This window comes from Nomascus leucogenys, chromosome 21 (genome assembly GCF_006542625.1).
Source record: "Nomascus leucogenys isolate Asia chromosome 21, Asia_NLE_v1, whole genome shotgun sequence".
Lineage (NCBI taxonomy): Eukaryota > Metazoa > Chordata > Mammalia > Primates > Hylobatidae > Nomascus > Nomascus leucogenys.
Genome location: NC_044401.1, coordinates 9,275,254 through 9,297,718, shown reverse-complemented (window position 1 = coordinate 9,297,718; position 22,465 = coordinate 9,275,254). Strand labels below are relative to the sequence as shown.

The following is a 22,465-nucleotide window of genomic DNA, read 5'->3' as shown; positions in this document are numbered from 1 at the left end:
AGGAATGGAAGCCACTGAACTCTACTTTGCCTGCTGTCACTGTAAACATGGCAATATGGCTGGGTCAAAAGTGAAAAAGAAATTATGGGTAATAGAGTGAGGCTGGTTTTCTTTTATGGCTCATTACAGGGGCTCAGTTTTCAAATAGAAATCCCAGAGGCATTTTAAGAGATGGCAACATCATTTGAATAATAACAAACCAGTAAATTGGTAGTTTTGAGGCAGGTGAGATTTATTTCAGGCCGGGTGCAGCGGCTCACGCCTGTAATTCCAGCACTTTGGGAGGCCAAGGCGGGCAGATCATCTGAGGTTGGGAGTTCGAGACCAGCCTGACCAACATGGAGAAACCCCGTCTCTACTAAAAAAAATACAAAATTAGCCGGGTGTGGTGGCGCATGCCTGTAATCCTCGCTACTCAGGAAGGCTGAGTCAGGAGACTCGCTTGAACCTGGGAGGCGGAGGTCGTGGTGAGCCCAGATCACGCCACTGCACTCCAGCCTGGGCAACAAGAGTGAAACTCCATCTCAAAAAAAAAAAAAAAAAAAGATTTATTTCAATGAGCTAGCTAAAAATTAGCTCCATTGCCACGTGTTGTTCAGTTTAGGACAAGAATCAACTGGCTCTTTTGTGCTTGGATCAAACAAGTGGATTAAATCCCACACTGAATATTATGAAGAGTTTCCTACCTGTAAGAAAATTTTCCCTGATCTATATAATATCTGCTTCTGATTGAGTCGAAAAGAAGAAAAGCTTTTTGGATCTAAGAGATAGGTATCCTGCCACTGTTGCAGGATCCTGTGTCATGTATTTAGACCTTTATCTAAAGAGGGATGTAAATATCTGGGGAATGTTCACAGGAAAGCCCTGAAAATTCTTGAGCCATATGATACGATCACAGAATATAAGATGCAGTTTGCAAATGTAAATTATTAAGCCATGTAAAACAATAATAGAATGTAAGATGCAGTTGCAAATATCTCTGGACGGCACCTTGCAGAAGAATCTATGTGTGGCCTCTCCTCACGATCTAGAATTTGGGCAAGAGAGATGAAGCCAGTGAAGAAGGTAGTGTGTCTTCATGATCCAGTTTTGAGGCAAGACTCAGATGGCACAGGTAGCACACACCTACTGTATCACAGGCTCTTCACCCTCAGGGCACATTGGAATCTCCGGGGGTTACCTCTAAAAGATACTAATTCCTCAGCTGATTCTAATGTGCAGACAGCTGAGAAGCACTGTACAATCTATTGTTTGGCTGGGAGTGTCTGACAGTTTCCCTGTGCTTTTTTTTTCTTTTTTCATTTGAGAGAGTCTCACTCCTGCCGCCCAGGCTGGAGTGCAGTAGTATGCTCATAGCTCACTGCAGCCTTGACCTCTTGGGCTCAAGCGATCCTCCCACCTCAGACTCCTCAGTATCTGGGACCACAGGTGTAAACCGTCATGCCTGGCTATTTTTTTAATTTTTATTTTTTGTTGTGACAGACCATTTTATAATGACATAAAGTCTGTGAATATTAATCATGTAAGGGATAGTGCTCAGCAGTCTTGCTCTTAGAGCTGAGGACAGGTCAGTGAGAGCACTAGGCTGCAGGAAGAGGCATTTCCCATAGATGATGGCTGTAAAATTTTGAGCTGAGTTCCTCCAGGAAGTCATAGAGTAATTAGTGGTTGTTTTCAACCCACCAGAGTCCTAACTTATGATCTCTAAGGGACAGCATAAGTAAACGCATGAGAGGCCAAGGAGGTGCATTGACACTCATTCTATGGCTTATTTGAAACTAGATATTTCCTTTTGTGCTAATCTTTATGGGTCCCAGCTGCCTTTTATGAAGGCTGAAAATAGCACCAGGGCTTTGGCCTCAGGAGCTCTGTAAATGGGGAGATGTTTCTGTCCCCTGAGAAATTGAAGGTTCTTTGTACTGGGATGTCTTTTTCCCATGTGGCCTCCCCTGGCTTTGGAGCAGTTCTGCAGGTTTTGAGTGGGGATGAGAGGTGACCCTATCCCTGGATTCCAGAAATGCACTTAACTCAAGAGGGATTTCCTCTGTCAAGATATCCCTAGGGCCTTTAAGTGCTCCCCTCGCACCTGTGACAGGCTGGGCCTCAGAGTCAGCGTAAAGTGCACTTGGGAAATCTAACATTTGTCTCCTCATCTAGATTTTCTCAAAGTCCATTCTTAAAATTTCTGGAGGCCTCTACAACTAAACAGCACACAATTGTTAAATGTATATTACTTGTAGAAGGCACAGGTGTGGAATATAAGAACAGGGCAGTTTAAGAGCACCCCTCCTCTATGTGGTTTCAGTTTACCCAGGAAGATAAGGCCAGGCTCTGTTTGATTTTGAACCTGAAACCAGACAGGGCAGTCAGTGGCAGCAGCAGATGGGCTATGTGGACATCTCAGGTGTTGGAAGATCTCACTAAGGGCAGGTGGGGAGGGAGGCTTCCACCAAAGGGGAGATTTGACTTAACTCCCGAAAGGTGGGAGGCTTCAGATCAGAGGCGTGTCATGGCCTGTTCCCACCTCCCTTACAATCTGGTCCACTAGGCGCAGGTGGGGCCTACGTATGTGTCAGTTAAAATCCTTACCGAGTGATTCTGAAATGCAGCCAGGCTTGGGCACCTCTAATTGAGAAGGTTGGAAATACAGTCCAAATGTGGACTGACCGCTTCCTTTTCTGATGGCCAGCACCAAAATAAGAATGGGAGAGAAGGCCAGGCACGGTGGCTCATGCCTGTAATCCCAGCACTTTGGGAGGCTGAGGCAGGAGGATCACGAGGTCAGGAGATCGAGACCATCCTGGCTAACACGGTGAAACCCCATCTCTACTAAATATACAAAAAATTAGCTGGGTGTGGTGGCAGGCACCTGTAGTCCCAGCTACTCAGGAGGCTGAGGCAGGAGAATGGCGTGAACCCGGGAGGCGGGGCTTGCAGTGAGCCGAGATCGTGCCACTGCACTCCAGCCTGGGTGACAGAGCAAGACTCCGTCTCAAGAAAAAAAAAAAAAAAAAGAATGGGAGAGAAAGCAGGCCAGGTGGCCAGGTGTCAGTCAGGAGGGAGTCTCCTCGAGTGCCGGCTGCTGCTTTGTGGGATGGCGAACGCTGAGGAATGACTGAGGCGCGGTTGCACCCTTTGGCCAAGCTCCCAATAATTGTTTAGCAGATGCTTTGTGTCCATTATCTCTAGTTTTTGCAACAGTCCTGTGAGCTACATTTACTAGTTATATATTTTAAAGTTGAGGACTTTGGGGCCTGTGAGTTTCAGTAGCTTGCTTAAAGCCACCTTGCCTTTAAGTGGTATACCTTGGTTTGGAATCCAAGTGTGTTAGATACAGAAACATTTTTTTCCCATTGTATTCTGTTGTTTCCCATGGTCTCCATGTAAGAATTACCTAACGGTGGAGTGGGAAGTAGAAGAGTCATGGGACCATATAGGGTAAGGTGGGGGCCCCTCTGTGACACCCTCATAAGCCGGAGCTCTGTACAGTGATGTGGACAAAAGGGAAGGTTGGAGAGCTTTGTGGAGACACACAGCAGGGACTGGTTCTGGCTCATCTCTCTGAATTGCGTCTTTGAAATGGGCTAGTGCACACCCTGAAGGGCTGTTAGGGTTAAGTGAAATGACGCTGGTGCTCAGTAAACCATAGCAGTTGTACTTGTTTTCATTGACCCCTCCTCTGCCTCACTCCAGCCTTCTCACTCCAGCTTTGCAGCTTATTTCCTGTTGTCTCTTGCATCTGTCCTTTCATTTCCTTTCCCACCCCTTTTTTACATAGAATCTAGGCCACAGCAGTAGCCTTGTAGCTTTTTCTTGGTGTTTCCACTCTAAACTACACATAATTTTCCCACGGCTCTGGTGCTTCAAAACCTTCAGGTTACCAGTGCACACCCAATTAAGTCCAATCTATTCTGGGGCAGCCATCAACACCCTCTGAGTGTGCTCCCAGCCTTTCACTCTCTCTAATCTTAACTTTCATTATTTGCCTCTGAAACCCACATTCCAATCGGCAGACTAATCTGCTGGCCGGTTCCATTACGAATCCACACTGTGGATGCTCTTTCCTGGGTTTGGAATGCCTTCAAAAATCCATCTTTCAAAATCCTGCCTATCCTCCCCACTTCAGAGCCCCCAGAGGATTTTCTTGCTAACTTCTTGGTGAGGTTCTGTTCTGCCTCTGATCTTTTTGTAAACTTGATTCAGTAGAGTGTTGCCCTGAGGTCAGGGTCTTGCTGCCTTTATTTCTGTGTCTCTGGCCCATCCTAGGTATTCGGAACTGTCTGCTGCAACAAAATGACTGCCTCACAATCTCCCTCTGCCTTTCTAGGCTAACAAGGAAAGCCCCTGGAGCTTCTGTAATAAGAATGTGTTTGGAAGGTGCAAACTGTGGATGATCATCACCTCCATTTTCCTAGGTGTCATTATAGTGATCATCATAGGCTTATATCTTGCTGCAGGTAAGAGGATTTAGATGTGAATAAATAACACATTTTAAGAACTTACTTAAGGCTTGTGACTTACACTGAGATGGAAGATGTACTCATAGCCATTTCATTATTTATAATGTGAATTTAAGACCAGCTTGGAATATATTGTATGGGTGGGAGATATGCCTGATTCTTGTGTTTTTGTTTTCTGTTGTTGTTGTATTTTGTTGTTTTATAAGCTCCAGAAGAAGTATAGAAACCAGTGTTTTACTTTAAACTCTGCTCATTGGATCTTGAAGAGGTTTCTTAACGTTTCAACTTACTTAAACACTGATTTATATTTTATTTATATCCTGATACCTGTTGATTTGAATTCTTTTTCTTTTCATTTGTTTGCTAAAAATAATTATACTTCATCTGGTGTGTCTGATATATTACTAGATGATAAAATAATAAATAATGTATTTGAAAGAGTTTTAAAACACTTTGAAGAACCATGTGTCCATAAGCTGTCATTATTTTAACTTATTGTATTTATTTATTTATTTTTTGAGCGAAAGTCTCACTCTGTCACCCAGGCTAGAGTGCAGTGGCACGACTTTGGCTCGCTGCAACCTCTGCCTCCCAAGTTCAAGGAATTCTCATGCCTCAGCCTCTGAAATAGCTGGAATTATAGGCATGTGCCACCACGCCCAGCTAATTTTTGTGTTTTTAGTGGAGACGGGGTTTCGCCATGTTGTCCAGGTTTGTCTTGAACTCCTGACCTCAATTGATCTGCCTGCCTTGGCCTCCCAAATTGCTGGGATTAGAGGCATGAGCCACCATGCTTGGCACAAGTTTAACTTATTTTAGAAATGACTATTTATTTTATTAGTGTTGTATGTGTGTATAAAACAAAAAACATATAGAATGCTAACTATATATGACTACATCTATTCCATATATTATTTCATTTTGTTGCTTATTTTGATTCAAAAATGATACATGTTCAATTACCCATAAAACCCATCCATAATATTAATATTTGGTCATATTTTCTTCTAGTCTTTTGTTTCGTTGCATTTCTAAAATAATTTGAGATTAGATTTCTTTATAGTCTTGTGGACTACCTTTAGGATTTTGATATTATGTTTAGATCATTTTGCCAAGTCATTAAAAATTCTTTGTGAACATTATTATTTTTATGATTTGCATGATATAGTCTTCCACATCATTTAAAGTTCTTTAGGTAGTTACCAATTTTTTAATGATTATTAGTATTCATCAAAGTTTTTACATCCTCCAGTGGACAATCATTTCAATTCAAAATGGGAAAGAAGAAAATTGTTTTTATTTATATGTGGGGGTGATGGTGGAGAGGGGCTCATATGAGGCTGGGATACTCCCGAGCGTGATCCTGCCTTCATGCGTCATGGGTTGAGGACAGCTCCCAGTTACAAACCCAGTCATAGAATGAGAACAAGAAGGGGTAACTCCCCAGTTTCTCCAGAGGGAGTTCTCAGGAATTTTCCTCAGAAACTACATTTTCCATTTACCTCTTGTTTCCCTTTCTCCTAACCCCTTAATTTCCTGTCTTAGAGTTTTGTAATTCCCAAAGGAATAGGAAAACTTTGATGACATCAGCCAACCTCCAGCACATGAGTTTCCCAGCCAGGCACCATATCTACTTATTTACTTAGGGCATTGTTCAGGTGTGTTGGATGACTGTTTGAGGCTATAAGCTGGTATTAAGGTAGGAAAAAGCTAATAAAGTGTGGTGCACCTCCTCCGTCATGCTGAGGACAATAGTTTTGGTGGGAGCATTGCCATACTTCCTATTCATATCAATTCCAACACATGGATGTTGAAAATGAGGTTGAGTAGCACAATCTTGTCCTGACACAACTAGTTGGTGCTATCCTAGAAGTTGATATTTGGATCCTGTTGGCATCTGGGGCCTATCATAAAGGATGATTCAAGATATCTAGATGGTTTAATATTCAGGATTCTAAAGCACAAGACCCGGGATCTGTCTTCCATTCTCAAAAAGTCATCTAACCTCTTCACCTTACAAAGAGCAGTCTGCAAGAGGAAGGTATTTCACTTCCTTCCACAGTTTTTCTGGAGATGTAAAAGGTTATGGGATAATATTCAGGGAAGAAGTTTTTTAACACTTGTAGTGCAAACTTTATTTTTAATTTAATTGTAAATTTGTGTTCTAACATGTCAATGCTGTAAGAGAGATTTTTTCAAACTACTTTTTAAATCAAGGAAATACTTTTATTTTACTTGGCATCTCAGCTTTTAGGTATTTGATCCTGTGGGGAGAGTCATGTTAGACGTGGGAGTGGGGGAGATGCAGTAGGTAAAAAGGGGTGGGGCAGGGGCTCCCTTCTGTGACAGTCCCAGCCTCACCTAGAGCAGTTCTGTAGGCATTTTTTGGGGATGATCTTCAATAATCAGCCACTTCCTAATTGCCAAGCCCATTAATATGGACCAGATATTTGTGGAACTTTCAAGTACTGCGTGGGAAATGTTGTCTGGGGATAAAAACACTGTTGGGAGAGTCAAGGGCTGTGCCTGTGCCTGTCTGGATTTACTGGGTGACCAAAGTTCCTCAGGAACTACATTTGCCATTCATTGCCTGCTTACCCTTCTCTAGACCCCTTAATCTCCTGTCTCAAGGCTCTATAGTCTTCAGATTGAAGCTTGGAGGCAGAAGTGTTAACTTTTGTTCTTTAGTAGGCAGGTCTTTGTAAAACTACCCAGAAAGGCTGAGGAAGCTGAGAGGCTAAAGAAAAACTGACAAATCCAATTACTCAGAAAGAAACATTTAACAGGGTTTTAGGAACAGAAGCCATGCCTTGGGCAGCAGCGAGAGGAGATGGTGCATTCCTGCACCATTACCCCAAAGGCCCAGGGCTTAAATACCATAGAAAAAGGGTATGCGTGCTTCAGAAGGAATGTGTTTTACAATTGCATAAGGGTAGGATTTATGGCATGTAGATAATGTTAAGGTTGTTTAGACCTGAGGGTGAGATTTATGGTAAGTATGTGCTCTTATACATGCAACAATAGATGAAATAGAAATCTTAGGGCATTTCCAGAGCTGGGATTAATCAGAAGTTAATACAGTGAAATAATAACTAAGATGAAATTTCTTTAGCCTTCAAAACTGTGCAGTTGGGGTGGACATAAAATGGGACAGTGAAAGCATCTCAGAACAGAAAGTTGGGGAGGGGACAGTTGGGTACCCAGGGCAGGGTGTCCAGTGGGGAGTTGTATTTTTTCACTCAAATTAAGAATTGTCGGCATGTGGTGATAATAAAAGCAGACCAACTTGTAGTAGGTTTTATTATTGCTGCTCATTCTCTACAGACTGTGCAGCCTTTATTGCCTGTACATGGGGTGGGCTTGCCCACTACTCTGCCCTTGTATGCCATTGAAGAATGACAAATTCAGGATCATGGCTTAGCTTAAGGCACTGAGTAGGGGCTTTGTATGCACTAGGGAAAAGAGGCTACCTGTCCACCAGACTCACAATCGACATGGAAATTTTTTTAATGTCTATTTTTATGAGTGGAACCCAGGGAATTCTGTTATTTGAGACTCTTTAGGGAAAAGGTATGAATGGATTCTTTCTTTCTCCATAAGGAATTATAAATTTCTTGATTTGACAGGTACAGAAACAAAAGCCTTCATCTTTTTCTCAAAGTCATTTTCTTTCTGGATAATTTGGAGAACCAGTTGAGTGTTCTCAAGGGTTCTCCTTTCTTCAATAATTCACCCTAGTCATGGAGAGGTGAGACCCTGAATAACACTTTACTAATGAAGTTTTGGTTGGGGCAAAATATTTTAAATATTTCAAAAACAAAACTGTGACAAATAGGTGGATGCTTAGAAACATGATTTAAATTGATAACATTCTGGAGACACTTATGTGATATCCCCCACCATTATACCCCAGATTCTTGCCTGACCCTAATCTCTTAATTTAAACACCTTTTATGAGTAGGAATGCTGTGGTACTGAGATATAAGCAACGACTTCCTAAGTGACATTGTGTTGAGTGGATTTGTTTGCCTTTCAGTTGTGAATAAGAGCTACATTTTATGATGTCACATGGTTCTGGCAGACTGACAGTTTTCACAGGGTAATGCTCCCTGATGTAGGGTGACTCATGGGAAAATCCTAGGCAGACAGCATTAACAAGCTATAAGCTGCCAAGATCCTTTGGGGCAGGAACATGAGAGCAGCACTAGACCCAGTACCTTGAAATTTCTTTCCATTTTCACCTGTTTATCTTTTCTTCAAATCGCTGATGTTTCTCTACCAAGATGGACACCTTTACCTGTGGTCTCCATATAATATCTTTCAGCTTCCTCTGACCCAGAGATCTTCAGATATCTCCTCCTCTCTCTAAGCATCCTCAGATTCTTCTTAATTTATGCCTTTATTTATTCTATATCTTACTGCTCAAGGTCATCACCAAAGTCTGATTGCAAAAATTCAAAAAGTTCAACCTCAGGTATAAATGGGTTAACTCTTCAAATGTACTAGCATCCTCTCTCCTTCAAAGCAGTCTTCCATCAGGATTCTTGCTACTTCATTTAGATGTATGTTTTTCTCTCCCTTCTTTCACTGGCAAACTTCCAGAAAGAAAGGTCTGCATTTGAATCTTGCCTCCTGCAGACTCCCAAACCTCTTGTATCTATTGGTTCCCAGTATTTCTTCCCAAGATTACTAGCAATTGTCTGATCGTGGAAGCCAACATTTCTCTGTCTCCTGCCTTATTGTCAGCTTTTAGCTCTGTCAACTTCATTATACTCTTCTGAGTCTATAGAACTCCTGGACTTTAGGTTGATTTTGCTGTTTTTGCTCTTGGCCTCTGCATTGTGGGTTCGTGAGGCTTCTCTTCAGCTTCGTGACTTTTCACATTCTTCATTCTTTTTCTTGGACAGCTCATTCACTCCCAAGACAGCAGCCATGCCTCTAAGAAGGTGACTCCTAGATCTACATCTGTACAATTTTCCTGAGGTTTAGAAGTACTCTTGGCTAGAGATCTTTAACTAAAAATAACTGTCATCATCTCAATTATTATACATGTGAAACTACCGTTTGTTTGTATGCTATTTTAGTCTGCTTGGGCTACTATAACAGAATATCATAAACTAGGTAGCTTATACATAACAGAAATTTATTGCTCACAGTTCTGGAGGCTGGGAACTCCCAGATCAAAGCGTCAGCACACACTTGCTGTCTGGTGAGGGCACACGTTTTATTTAGTAGATCATGCCTTCTAGCTATATCTTCTACGGTATAAGGGGAAAGGCAGCTTTCTCGGCCTTTTTTATAAGGGCACTAATACCATTCATAAATGCTCTCCCCTCATGATCTAATCACCTCCCAAAGGCCCCACCCTCTAAGACCATCTGATATTGTTTGGATTTGTGTCCCTGTCCAAATCTCACATTGAATGGTAAGAGGGGCCTGGTGGGAGGTGATTGGATCATGGGGGTAGATTTCCCCTTTGCTATTCTCATGATAGTGTGTGAATTCTCATGAGATCTGATGGTTTAAAAGTGTGTGGCTCTTCCTTCTTTGCTCTTTGTCTCTCTCTCCTGCTCCCCCATGATAAGACATGCTTGTTTCCCCTGAGCCTTCTGCTATAATTGCAAGTTTCCTGAGGGCTCCCATCCTTGCTTCCTGTTAAGCCTGCATAACTGTAAGACAATTAAACCTCTTTTCTTCATAAATTACCCAGTCTCAGGTAGTTCTTTATAGCAGTGTGAGAATGGACTAATACGTGCTCACATTGGTGGTTAGATTTCAACATATGCATTTTTCAGGGAGACACAAACATTCAGACCATATCATATCCTTTATCCCAATTTGCTCATCTTTTCCCCATTCACTCACCCTTTATATAAGACCAAGTTTATTTTAGTTCTGCTACTATCCAGTTGTGTAACTTTAGGCAAACTTATCAACCCTCTGGGCCTGTTTTCCCATTTATAAAATGTAAAGGATTTCGGAACTGAGTCTATAAATATACCTTGACCCTAATACATGCTAATTCATTGACCCGAACAAATTATGCGTTTTCTCTAAGCCTCAATGTCTTCATTTAAAAATGAAAACAACAGTATTTAACTCGTTGGGTTGATGTGATGATTATGTGAGGAAAATATATTCATAAAGTGCATAGCAGAATGTTTGCATGTCATACTTAATGCAGTAGCTATTGTTCTTCTTGTTCCTGGGCTTGATATCTTGGAAACCTTTTTGATTTCTTCTTTCCCATATCTAGATAATGGCCAAATCTTACCAGTTATTCCTTGGTAGTGTCTTGATAGTAACTTTCCCACTTACTACAAGGCACGATGCAGGATATTTTATGCACGTTGGTCTTCATCTTTACTATCACCTACATTGTAGGTGTTGATATTTCTGTTGGAGAAGTAGCTTCAGAGATTTAAGTGACTTGCTCAAGGTCACCTGGCTAACAAATAACCAGCAGGAGTTTGGACTAAGTCTGGCTACCTTTAAAGCCAGCTCTGTTTCTACTATCTTGGGTTTTCTCATTAATTTTTTCTTTTTGTTCCCACTGCTGTCAGTCAAATCAGTCTGTTCCAAACTTATGCCTGTTGGCCTCTCTGCCTCATCTCTCCTCGTTTCATTTTATCCCATCCATGACCACCTGATTAACCTCCATTAAACACCAGCCTCTACTTTCTTCGTGGGAGATGTTTAACAACATTCCACTACCCCTTGAAGGTATCTGGCATTTAAGGGCTCTCTCTCAAGGTTAATTTCTTATATTCTAGCCAAAGAACTGTTTTCATGTTCCTTCAACATACAACACGTTTTTGTGATTTTTTAAAAATATGTTTTTTCTACATGAATAAGTACAGCCCAGATTATCTCATTAGTGACATAAAAGCTCTCCTGACTGAGTAAGCCTGTCATTGTTATTATTGTTATTATTTGACACACACAACTATTTAGATAGGTCTTGGTATAGATTCATGATTTGGATGATACACATCAAATATGTGTCATTAGAGCTATTATGGGAGGCCTGTTTTCACACTTGGCATCTCTTCTCAGTGTCCTTGAGTTTAGCAGTTATTTGAATCTTGTATCTATCCTCTTGGCATCCCCTATTGTTTTCTGAGGCATTGATATCTGTTATGGAAATCTACATGGTGGGTATAGGGCTCAAAGATACCCATCGAAATATTATTTATAGAAGTAGAAAGCTGAAAATGATAAATGTCATATTTAAGAAAATAGGTGAGCCTATTATGAACATTATGAAGCCATTAAAATAATCTTTGCAAGGAATTTTAAGCACATGGGAAATGGCTTTTGATATGTTTACAACAAAACAATCAGGATAAGTAAGCAATAACGGCGGCAAACAACAAAAAGCAGGATATAAATTACCTATCTGTTAAGACCTTAAATATATAATATCAAGTACAGGAGGAAAAAACCCTCTTGATTGCAAGATTATTAGTATTTTTTTCTTTGCTTTGTTACAATTTCCTGCACTTAGCAAATTTTTTGGCTATGAAGGCATAACTTTTTTTTTAAATCATACAAAATAATGTCATGACTTACAACAGGTAAGGACGCAGGGATAATTCCCTATGTTTGGGGGTCCCCAAGATTACTCCTAGATTCAACAATTTGCTAGGAGGATACACAGGACTCAGCATGTAGTCCTACTGATCACTATGATCTATTACAGCAAAAGGATACATTACATCAAATGATTAATTACAGCAAAATCCAGAGAAAACCAGGAGCAAGCTTTCAAGTGTCATCTCTCAATGGAGTTGCACCAGACTTGTTTAATTCCTCCAGCGATAGACTGTGACAACACATGTGAGATCTCATCTACTAGGGAAGCTTATTAGAGATTCAGTGCCCAGGGTTTTCACTGGAGGTTGGTCATGTACGTAGCCTCTGCCTACTATGCACCAAAAATCCAGACTGTCAGAAGGAAAGGAGATGTTAGCCACATTGTACAAACAGTTGAGGCACAGTGAGCCCCTCTCATCAGTGGAAAATCCAGGTTCTCAGACACCAGCCAGGACCAATTTCGAGGAGGCATTTCTTATGCTAGCAATCTCAGACCTGCTATATTAACCTTTTCTGCACATTCCTTGCTCCTATTGCCTCATATCTCCAGATGTCCTCACAGAATAAGTAACAGGAATACCAGGAATCTTCCTCCTTTTTACCTGTCCTTCCATCTCAAACACTGAATTTATTTCACTATGGTCTTAAAGTCTATGGCAATATAAGCACCTGGTTCCTCCCTCCTACGCCTTTCTCAGGGCCAGAGAGGTGGTCTCCTGTGTGGGGCCAGCTGGTGAGGCTGGCCTGGAGCCAGGGGAGCATAATTAGCACCCTAGTGCTAGCTTCTGGCGCCTGGCTCCTCACTTTGTGTGATTTTCCTTTAGTTCCAACTACTTAAAAATCAATTAGATAGCAGTCATTAAACACAAGCAGCAACACATAACTAATTGTCCCAGGAATGTAATTCCTACACACCCTGGGGCTCTGAGTATAGTTTAGCCACTCCCACTGTCTCCCAGTACCTGCCTTGACACCTGTGTACCTAGCTAAGCTGCAGGTTCAGTCTAATAAGGAAGTTCATATTCTTCCTACTCCCTTGGGCCCTTTCCCAAGTCTGTATTCAGTGGGATCTGAGAACCCTTTGCCATAAAACAAACTTTTTATTTTGATGGAGGCAAACTCCTGTATTACTCAATTTTACTGAGTGGAGAAAGCATTTCTGCTTATACTTGCTTGCTGTGTTCAGCCTTTACCCTTGATGGTCATAGTTATGTTTAAGTATGGCAGTCAATGGAATAAATAAGTTTATTATTATATGCAGGTGTTTACTTTTGTTTTTCATTTCCACCTCCCCTACTCTCTTTAGTAACTTATGTTGATGAAGATGAAAATGAAATACTTGAATTATCATCAAATAAAACATTCTTCGTCATGCTGAAGATTCCAGAGGAGTGTGTTGCTCAAGAGGAATTGCCTCACCTGCTCACCGAAAGGGTAATTCCATCTTATGTATTGCCTAAGGAGTTCTTGACATTAGAATATGAGCTTTGCTAGAATAATTGGCATACAGCTATAGAGTAAGTAGCTTCAATTTTGGATTCTTTGTCTGGATTTTAGCAGAAAATGATGCTTATAAATATATTTTATGACCAAATACCACATGTTCTCACTTACAAGTGGAAGCTAAATGATAAGAACACGTGGACACGAAGAGAGGAACAGACACTGGGGCCTACTTAAGGGCGGAGGGTGGGAAGAGGGAGAGGAGCAGAAAAAAAAATAACTATTGGGTACTAGGCTTAGTACCTGGGTGACGAAATAATCTGTACAACAAACCGCCATGACATGAGTTTACCTATATAACAAACATGCACATGTATTCTCCTGAGCCTAAAATAAAACTTTGTTAAAAAAGTAAGTAAATGTGTTTACTGTAGTGCAAAGCCAGAGAGAAGAGTCCTGGCCTCCAGCTGCATAAATGCTGGAGGACACTATTCTTTTACTACCTCAGGTCCTATATTTAATTCAACCTGTTGTATTCATTGAGGGTCTGTAATGTGCTAGACAGCATGCCAAGTGACAGGGCCACATTGTCTGTGCCTTCAGTGGTCTCACAGTCCAAGCACAGGAAGTAACTAAAAAGATAGTTTTATAATAGTGTGATAAGTTCTAGTGTGTTTTACAACGGCGAAGGAGGGGCATCTGAGCTACCTGAGGTGAAGATGAAGGCATGAAAGGCCTGTTTAGTGAAGTGATGCTCAGGATGAGTTTTGAAATGAGGTAGGAATGTTCTAAATAAAAAAGCATGGGACATTAAAGGATCTGCAAAGTAGTGTACTGTGGCCTTCCCATGCTTTGTGGTGACAGCTTGCAGAGATGAGGCTAAAAAGGAAGGCAGGGGTCAGGTCATGAAGGCTTTCCCACTCTTCAGTAAGGCACCAAAATATTTTAGTCAGCAGATTGACACAGTTAGATTTTTCCTTTTAGCCTTTCTGTGTTTTGGTGGAGAAAGCCAGGAGGAAGAGATCAGTTAGAAGGTGTTACAATGGTCCAGGTGAGAAATGAGGGAGGCTTGAACCAGGGCAGTGTCAGGAAAATAAGGAAGATTTGCGTGAGATTTAAGAGGTATTCTTACTCAACAAGAGTCTGTGACTGATTGGGTGGTGGTGAGGAGAGCATGACTCCAAGCTCCGGTTAAGTGATTGGGCAGATGGATGGTGGTGTCGGTCATGAGGTGAGAAACCCACGAGAATGAACCCTCTGTGGAAGGTGGAAGCTCTGCAGCCAGACCAGGACGGTTGGGTGGGGCATCCTGATCATCCTATCAAAGACAGGGTGGTTCACAGCCAGATCCAGAAATTTTGATAAGAAAGTCTAGGCAAGAGCAGCCTGCCCTCCATTAGATTCTTCTCTGTCATTGCTAGGTTGAATGGAGTGAGTGCTGTTTATCTAACTTCCATTTGATTTGATTCCTACAAAAGCCCCTGAAGAGGCGATTCCATCCAGGTCACATCAGAGTCAGCTTCTGGGTACCCATGCATGAGATTTAATTGCTTCTTTTATCACAGGAGTTGGTATCCTGTGATGATTACTCCAGGTTTCTCTTTCTCCTTCTCTTCATTTATATCTTTAAATTTTTTTAGGTTGTTTAAATTTATTTATTTATTTTTATTTTTTATTTCCATAGGTTTTGGGGGACCAGGTGGGATTTGGTTACATGAATAAGTTCTTTAGTGGTGATTTCTGAGATTTGGGTGTACCCATTACCCAAGCAGTGTATACTGTACCCAATTTGTCATCTTTCATCCCTCACCCCCACCACCCTTTCCCTCAAATCCCTGAAGTCTCTTCATTTATGTCTTATCTTCAGCTCCCTTTTCTCGTTTCCTTCCAACTGCTTCCTGGGGCAAGTTGCTGAGTGAGACACTTCTTGTTACTTTCCTCTTGGCTGCTTTTTTAATGGAGAGGTTTTGCATTTGCTGAGCAGAAATAAGATGAGTCAGCATCCACATGTGTCACCTGTTGCAGAGTAGACTGTCTATTTCAAAGGTAAATGAATGTTCATTTTTCATTTTACAACCATATATCTTGCACAGAGTCAGATATGAGGAAATTCTGTGGGTATTTTGAGCTCATCACTAGGTAGTGGCAAAGGAACAGGGACTGACATCGATGGCTGTGGTGGGTCCACAGATTCCTTTGAGCCAGTTTCTTCTCTGATAAATGGAAACCAGTGCACGTTCTCTGTATACCTCAGGTGCAAATGAGATTACGTAAAAATAACTTGAGAAACATTTTAAAAGAATTATCTTATTTACAGATGATCAAAGTAAGACATAGTGAGGTGACAGATTCCTGCCCTTCATTCATCAACCAAATATGCTCAGGAACAAAAATTAGCACCTAAAGGTACTGCTGTCTTATTGTCAGGTTAATAACTCCTTTCTTCCATTAGGTCAAGTTTCAGAAGTTTCTGGATATAAAAGGTAAATGGAAGTGGGTATTTGTGGAGGAAAAACTATTTTTTTCTCTATACCCACATTCAATGCAGAACAATTCTTTGGCCACGTATGTGTGTGGGTGTGTGTGTGTGTGTTTCCACACCAACCAATTATCTGCCACCAGCTGGATGTCTTGCAATCCAGTTCAATTCTGACATGATCTGCCTGGAGTTAGTGCAGACCCCACAGTTTAAGGGTTCAGCCCCACAAAACTTCCCTCATTTAAGATGCCAGTTGCGGGAGGCTGAGGCAAGAGAATGGTGTGAACCTGGGAGGCGGAGCTTGCAGTGAGCCGAGACTGTACCCCTGCACTCCAGCCTGGGCAACAGAGCGAGACTCCGTTTCAAAAAAAAAAAAAAAAGATGCCAGTTACAAGTCTAGGTTGTCACTTGTGCTTCTGACCAACCAGCTGCAAATCAGAGGTTTCTAAAATCCCCCCGCCTTGGGTTTGATTATTTGCTAGAATGGCTCACAGAGCTCAGGGAAGCATTACATTTATGGGCACACTGCAGAGAATAGAGGATATCAAAAGCCAGATGAAAAGGTACATAGGGTGGACATGTGGGATGGAACGTGGGTGTCCATGTCTTTTCAGGTGTGCCACTCTCCCTTGTAAATGTGTTCAGCCACCTGGGAGCTCTCCAAACTCTGTCTTTTAGGGATTTTTATGGAGATTTCATCACATCGGCATGATGGATTATTAGCTTGCTCTCCAGCCTCTCTCCGCTCCGGAGGATGGGGGTGGAGGTGGAGCCAAAAGCTTTAGATTTCTTCTTCTTCTTCTTTTTTTTTTTTTTTTCTTGAGACAGTTTTCACTGTATTGCCTGGGCTGATATCAAGCTCCTGGCCTCAAGCGATTCTCCCTCCTCAGTCTCCCGAGTTGCTGGGATTACATGCGTGCACCATCCCACTCCACCACACTGGCTGAGAGTTCCAAGCTTCTAGCTGCGGCTTGGTCTTTCTGATGATCCGCCCCCATCCAGCAGCCCGCCAAGAGTTGCCTCATCAGGAATAAAGACACTCCTATAACCCAGGAAACTGCAAGAGATTTAGGAGCAGGTCTGTGTCAGGAGCTGGGGTAAAGGCCAAATGTTAGAGTAAAAGATGTACCCGGCACCCCTGTCACTCAGGAAGTAACAAGGGTTTTAGGAATTCTGTGCCAGGAACTGGGGCGGAGACTAAACAGTATACATACTGTTATTATATCACAGTACTGGAACTTTATGCCCTTTCCCTTGACTTTTCTAAACACAGGCCCTGCCATGTGTCACTGCCACAGTGTTTTTCTCTCAGGGTTGGGGCCGTTACTCTGCTTAAGCCAGCCTGTTAGTTACATGTGAACTACCACACCCTGTGCGTGGGTTAGGAGTTAATGATGGCACCTCTCTTATTCTGGAAGCTGGTCTCTAATTAGCCCCTGCATCAGACTCAGCTAATTAACTCGCTGAACTCCTTGCTCAGTTTGCACCAAGCCTCATAGACATTGTGTGGGAGACACCAGACTAAGTGTTGAGGAACCCCCCTATTTCACTTCTTTGGGCCAAAAGTGGACAGTGTGACTAACAGGTCCCCAAATGTAAATATGTCCTAAGGACAGCAGAGGAGCATGATCAAAAAGAATCTTCGAGTGAACACTAAAAATGACCTAGTCGACCACTCCATATGTTACCTTAAAATTTTAACTTAAAAATTTGCTGAAAGTCTGTTATGTGCAAAACACTGTGCTGGGCCCTAAAGATTAATAAAGGAAAGAAGAGAAGGAGGAAGCAGAGAAGACAGGAAGGAAGGATAAATATCACTCTTGCCATAGGAAGCTCAATCCAAAAGGAAGAGAGAGACATGAGTGCTTGACATTAGTGCTTGAAAAGATTCTCCTCTACAGCATCCTCATCCTCCTCCCCATCACAGCATCCCTGTGAAAGCTGCTTTCCTAGTTCCTGAGTTTTCTAAATGACTGTCAGCCTATCGGCAACATCCTGTGCATTGGGGCTTAAGAGCTGTACGATGACCCAGTCATTTTCTCCGAAAGTTTTTGTCACTTTAAGCGTCTTTCCTCCTTGATATTCAGGAGACACTTTCCTTCACTGTATATGTATCAATTTCTTCTTCACTGGGTAGTGTGGTAAGATGGGAAGAAGCTGGTTTTTAGTGTTCATAACACGTAGGATTGAATTTTGGCTTCTCCATTTACTAGCACAGTGACTGGGACAGGTTTTCTTCATCTCATGGAATGGAGTGCTGTTTAATTTTCCAGTAAAAAGGGGAGATATATTAATGCCTGTTTTGCCAGGTTTTTATAAAGATCACAACAATAATGACAAGATTAGAAGAGCAGAAATAGCAGGCACTCTCATCTTTTGTTCTCTCTTTGAGAGATGGGTTGTATATGTTGAGTTAAATGGGAGTGTATTGTGGAAGTGCAGCGTCCTTGACATTCCATTTGGAGCTGAGGGGAAACAGGGTAAGCTCCCCATAGGGCACTGCTGTTTTTTGTATGTTCGACTGCTTGTTATTGAAAAAAGTGATAGGTCATTAAGCCATAATGGCTGTAGCTGGGGATGGCACATGTTCCTAGTACTACTAGTTTAGGATTCAGATCTCTGAAACACAACTACTCAATGCCTGGGAAAAGAAACTTGTAACGTAATATCAACAACTAGTATCCAGAATATGAAACTAACCACTTCAGATAGATAAGAAAAAGATAGGCCGGGCGCGGTGGCTCACGCTTGTAATCCCAGCACTTTGGGAGGCCGAGGCAGGCGGATCACAAGGTCAAGAGATCGAGACCACGGTGAAACCCCGTCTCTACTAAAAATACAAAAAAAAAATTAGCCGGGCGTAGTGGCGGGCGCCTGTAGTCCCAGCTACTCGGAGAGGCTGAGGCAGGAGAATGGCGTGAACCCGGGAGGCGGAGCTTGCAGTGAGCCGAGATCGCGCCACTGCACTCCAGCCTGGGCGACAGAGCGAGACTCCGTCTCAAAAAAAAAAAAAAAAAAAAAAAAAAAAGACAGCAAGCCAAGAGAAGTAAAGGAAATGAGTGAGAAATTCAGAGATGAGAAGTCCCAAAGAGTTAATAAACATATGAAAAGATGTTCAACCTCACTAGTAGGCGAGGCAGTACAAATTAAAACAACGTGAAATGGATATGTATACATTGCTGGGAGGGGTGGGAAAGGGAGAACAATTTTGTGAAGTTGGAAATGCACCTACCCTTAAACCCAACAATTCCTTTTCTTGGCATATGCCCATTGGAAACTCCTGCGTGTCCAAGAAGAGATGCGTGGAGACATTAAGGATGATTGCTTCAGCATAAGTTGTGATAGGGGAAAATTGGGAATAGTGCATGTGATCGTCAGTAGAGGAGTGGATAGGCTGGTATACTCATTTAAAGGAAATCTGTGCAGGAGTTAGGTGAACGCCTTTCATTGAGATTTACTTTATGGGTAAATCTTAAATGTAATTTTGAGTGAAAAAAGCAAGTTTTAGAAGGTTATGTAGAATATGATGCCTTTTGTTTGAATAAAAACACAAATTATATTTTGTTATGATTACATAAATAAGTAGTAATTTGTAAAAATATGCAAAGAAAGGATGCGTGCCAGCTTCAGAATGATGGTTAGTACTAAGGAAGAGAGAGAGGAGGAACTGAATAGTATGTAGGAGTCACTTTAGCTTTATTTTGTTTCTTAAATTAAAGGGCCGAACCCAGTATAGCAAATGTGAAGACATGAAAGCTAGGTAGTGGAAACACAGGTGTCATTATTTTTTATGATGCTTGCAATATTTCATGCATAAAATAAAGCCTCCATATTTTTGCAGTTCCCCTCTTTGTCTCTTTGTCCAGGGGATGTGCTAGACCCATGGCTTAGCATGGCTGTTTGTCTTTACACTGAAGCTCTGGAGAAGGGAGAAAGAAGCCCTGGGCTAAGCAATGTCCCAGGTGCTAAGTGGTCTGTGCTGCTGCTGTCCAGCAGCCATTTTGGGGTCTTCTCTTCTCTCCTTCCCATGGTCTGTGAGGTCTGTGTGGGCTCCAGCTGCTGACATTCTCACCACTACGGCCACAGGGTGCCAGTGCAACTTCTGAGAGAAGCTGAGTCATTTGGTCCTTATAAATGGAGTTCTTTTGAAGTAGCATTAACTTGAGTTTTGGTTTATGGTGGGCTCAATTCTTGATCCAGAGCTTCCAGATAAGTTGATTCCAGGCTAGAGTGGAATCTCCTCTGCCTTAGAAACAGTTTTGCTTTGTCAGGTGATGTGTAATATGATCTGTCAGTAATGTGTGTGGTTTAATTTGCTTCTGTTTGTTTTAGCTCACAGATGTGTACAGTACATCGCCCTCTCTGAGTCGTTATTTTACTTCAGTTAAAATAGTGGACTTCAGGTAAGAGTGTGGAACATTACATTTTGCTCTCTTTCTCTGGAAAGAGATCCCCCCACCCTACCCTTCAGCATTTACCTAGCAGGGATTCCCAGAGCCTCAGAGCATGAAGGGAACCTGTAATAGAATCACAGAATGTCAGTGCTGGGAAGGTCTTTTACACCAACAGGCTCAACTCCCTTATTTTACAAATGAGAAAAAGGAAGCCCAGATTAATGGTATGATTCAACCAGGGCCACACAAAAGAGAGGAAAAGCCAGTCCCAGGTAAACCATTCCTGTTTAACAATGAATGCTCAAATAAGCTAAGGGTAGAAGTAGAAATAGATCTCAGGTCGTGCTGTGATGTGAGTGATATATGTATAGGCATTTGCTTTTGAGGAGCACAAGTAATACAGGAGTACATTCTCCTTGTTTAGTATTAAAGATGTAAAGAGGGGCCGGGCGTGGTGGCTCATGCCTGTAATCCCAGCACTTTGGGAGGCCAAGGCCAAGGCGGGTGGATCACTTGAGGTCAGGAGTTCAATACTAGCCTGGCCAACGTGGTGAAACCCCGTCTCTACTAAAAATACAAAAATTAGCCAGGTGTGTTGGTGGGTGCCTCTAATCCCAGCTACTCAGGAGGCCGAGGCAGGAGAACCTCTTGAATTTGGGAGGGGAGGTTGCAGTGAGCCGAGATTGTGCCACTGCACTCCAGCCTGAGTGACAGACAGAGCGAGACTCTGTCAAAAAAATAAAAATAAATAAAAATTAAAAAAAGAAGACATAAAGAGATATGCACAGGAAAAGTCTACCTTCTGCCTCCTTTCTTCTCCACTGCCACCACCAATAACTAATTCCATTCCCTTCCATGGAGTTAATAGCTGTCAAGAGTTGAGTGTAATTACTTCTGTTCATGTATCTACCATAGGCACCACAGATACTACACACACATAGGATATACACACCCATATGTATTTTTTATTTTTTAAATTTCCTCCTCATCTTTAATGTTCTTGAGATGTAGGCATCAGGGTGTATGTGTGTAGAGTCCGTTTATTATCCTTTTACATCATTGGGACTATTGGAGATGACTTAAAATTTACATCAAAGCTTCATTATCCATTATGCCTGAGATGTCTCTGGAATATGACCATCAAAAGTTGTATTATATTGAGATTCCCCTTTCAAACTATAAGTTCTCCAAACCCTAATATTAGCAGACCTGGGAGGGGAGGCACGTAAAGCAGGCGGTAGGTAGCACCATGGTGTGGGACCAAACAGACTTGAAGTCTACAGATACATATGGTGCAGGCTGCCTTTGATCTCCTTCTTTAAAGACCCCCAATGGGCTGGGCATGGTGGCTCACACCTGTAATCCCAGTACTTTGGGAGGCCGAGGCAGGCAGATCACGAGGTCATGAGATTGAGAGCATCCTGGCCAACATGGTGAAACCCTGTCTCTACTAAAAATACAAAAATTAGCTGGGCCTGGTGGCACGTGCCTGTAAACCCAGCTACTTGGGAGGCTGAGGCAGGAGAATTGCTTGAACCAGGGAGCTGCAGTTTGCAGTGAGTTGAGATGGCACCATTGCACTCCAGCCTGTGACACAGAGAGACTCAAAGAAGACAAAACAAAACAGACGCAATGTACATGGTACTTACAGTGACATCTCTGCACTTTATTTCAAGAAGTCCAGACAGAGGTTCTAAAGTATTGAATTGAGGAGGAAAAACCATTGCTTCCCAAAGGATGCTGCTGCACATGGGCGGGAGGCGGCTAAATCCCTGGCACATGCGTTTGTGTCTACAGGGGCATCGTGACCTCAGCCCTGGACTGGCCCAGCTAGAACCTGGAAAAATGCCCTTTGGTTTATTGGCTGCTAGACTCACTCCAGTGGTGTACAGCTGAGCGAAAGGCCCTGAAAATTGCTCTTTTCTCAAAATAGCCTTATGTAAATTTACCCTGTGACCTTCCATGGGGGATTAGGATGGGCTGGCCAGGCCAGGCTAGGTGGCCTGATTTTCCCCTTCAGCTTCTGACCTAGTCTTCTGAAAGTCAGACTCTGGCCCTCTTCATTAGCCAGCCCAAGTCCTTGCCCCTGGGAA

The 22,465-nt window shown here is 42.3% G+C and overlaps 1 protein-coding gene across 1 annotated transcript in view; it reads left to right on the top strand.

Moving 5' to 3' along the window:
• The window catches only part of C21H3orf52 (chromosome 21 C3orf52 homolog), a 31,661-nt gene that overhangs the window by 2,682 nt on the left and 6,514 nt on the right, over positions 1-22,465 (top strand). Inside the window, exons 2-4 of the mRNA XM_030801682.1 lie at positions 4,328-4,457; positions 13,363-13,490; positions 20,311-20,381. Of these exons, the coding sequence (XP_030657542.1) occupies positions 4,328-4,457; positions 13,363-13,490; positions 20,311-20,381 (329 nt within the window). The remainder of the gene's footprint in view (positions 1-4,327; positions 4,458-13,362; positions 13,491-20,310; positions 20,382-22,465) is intronic.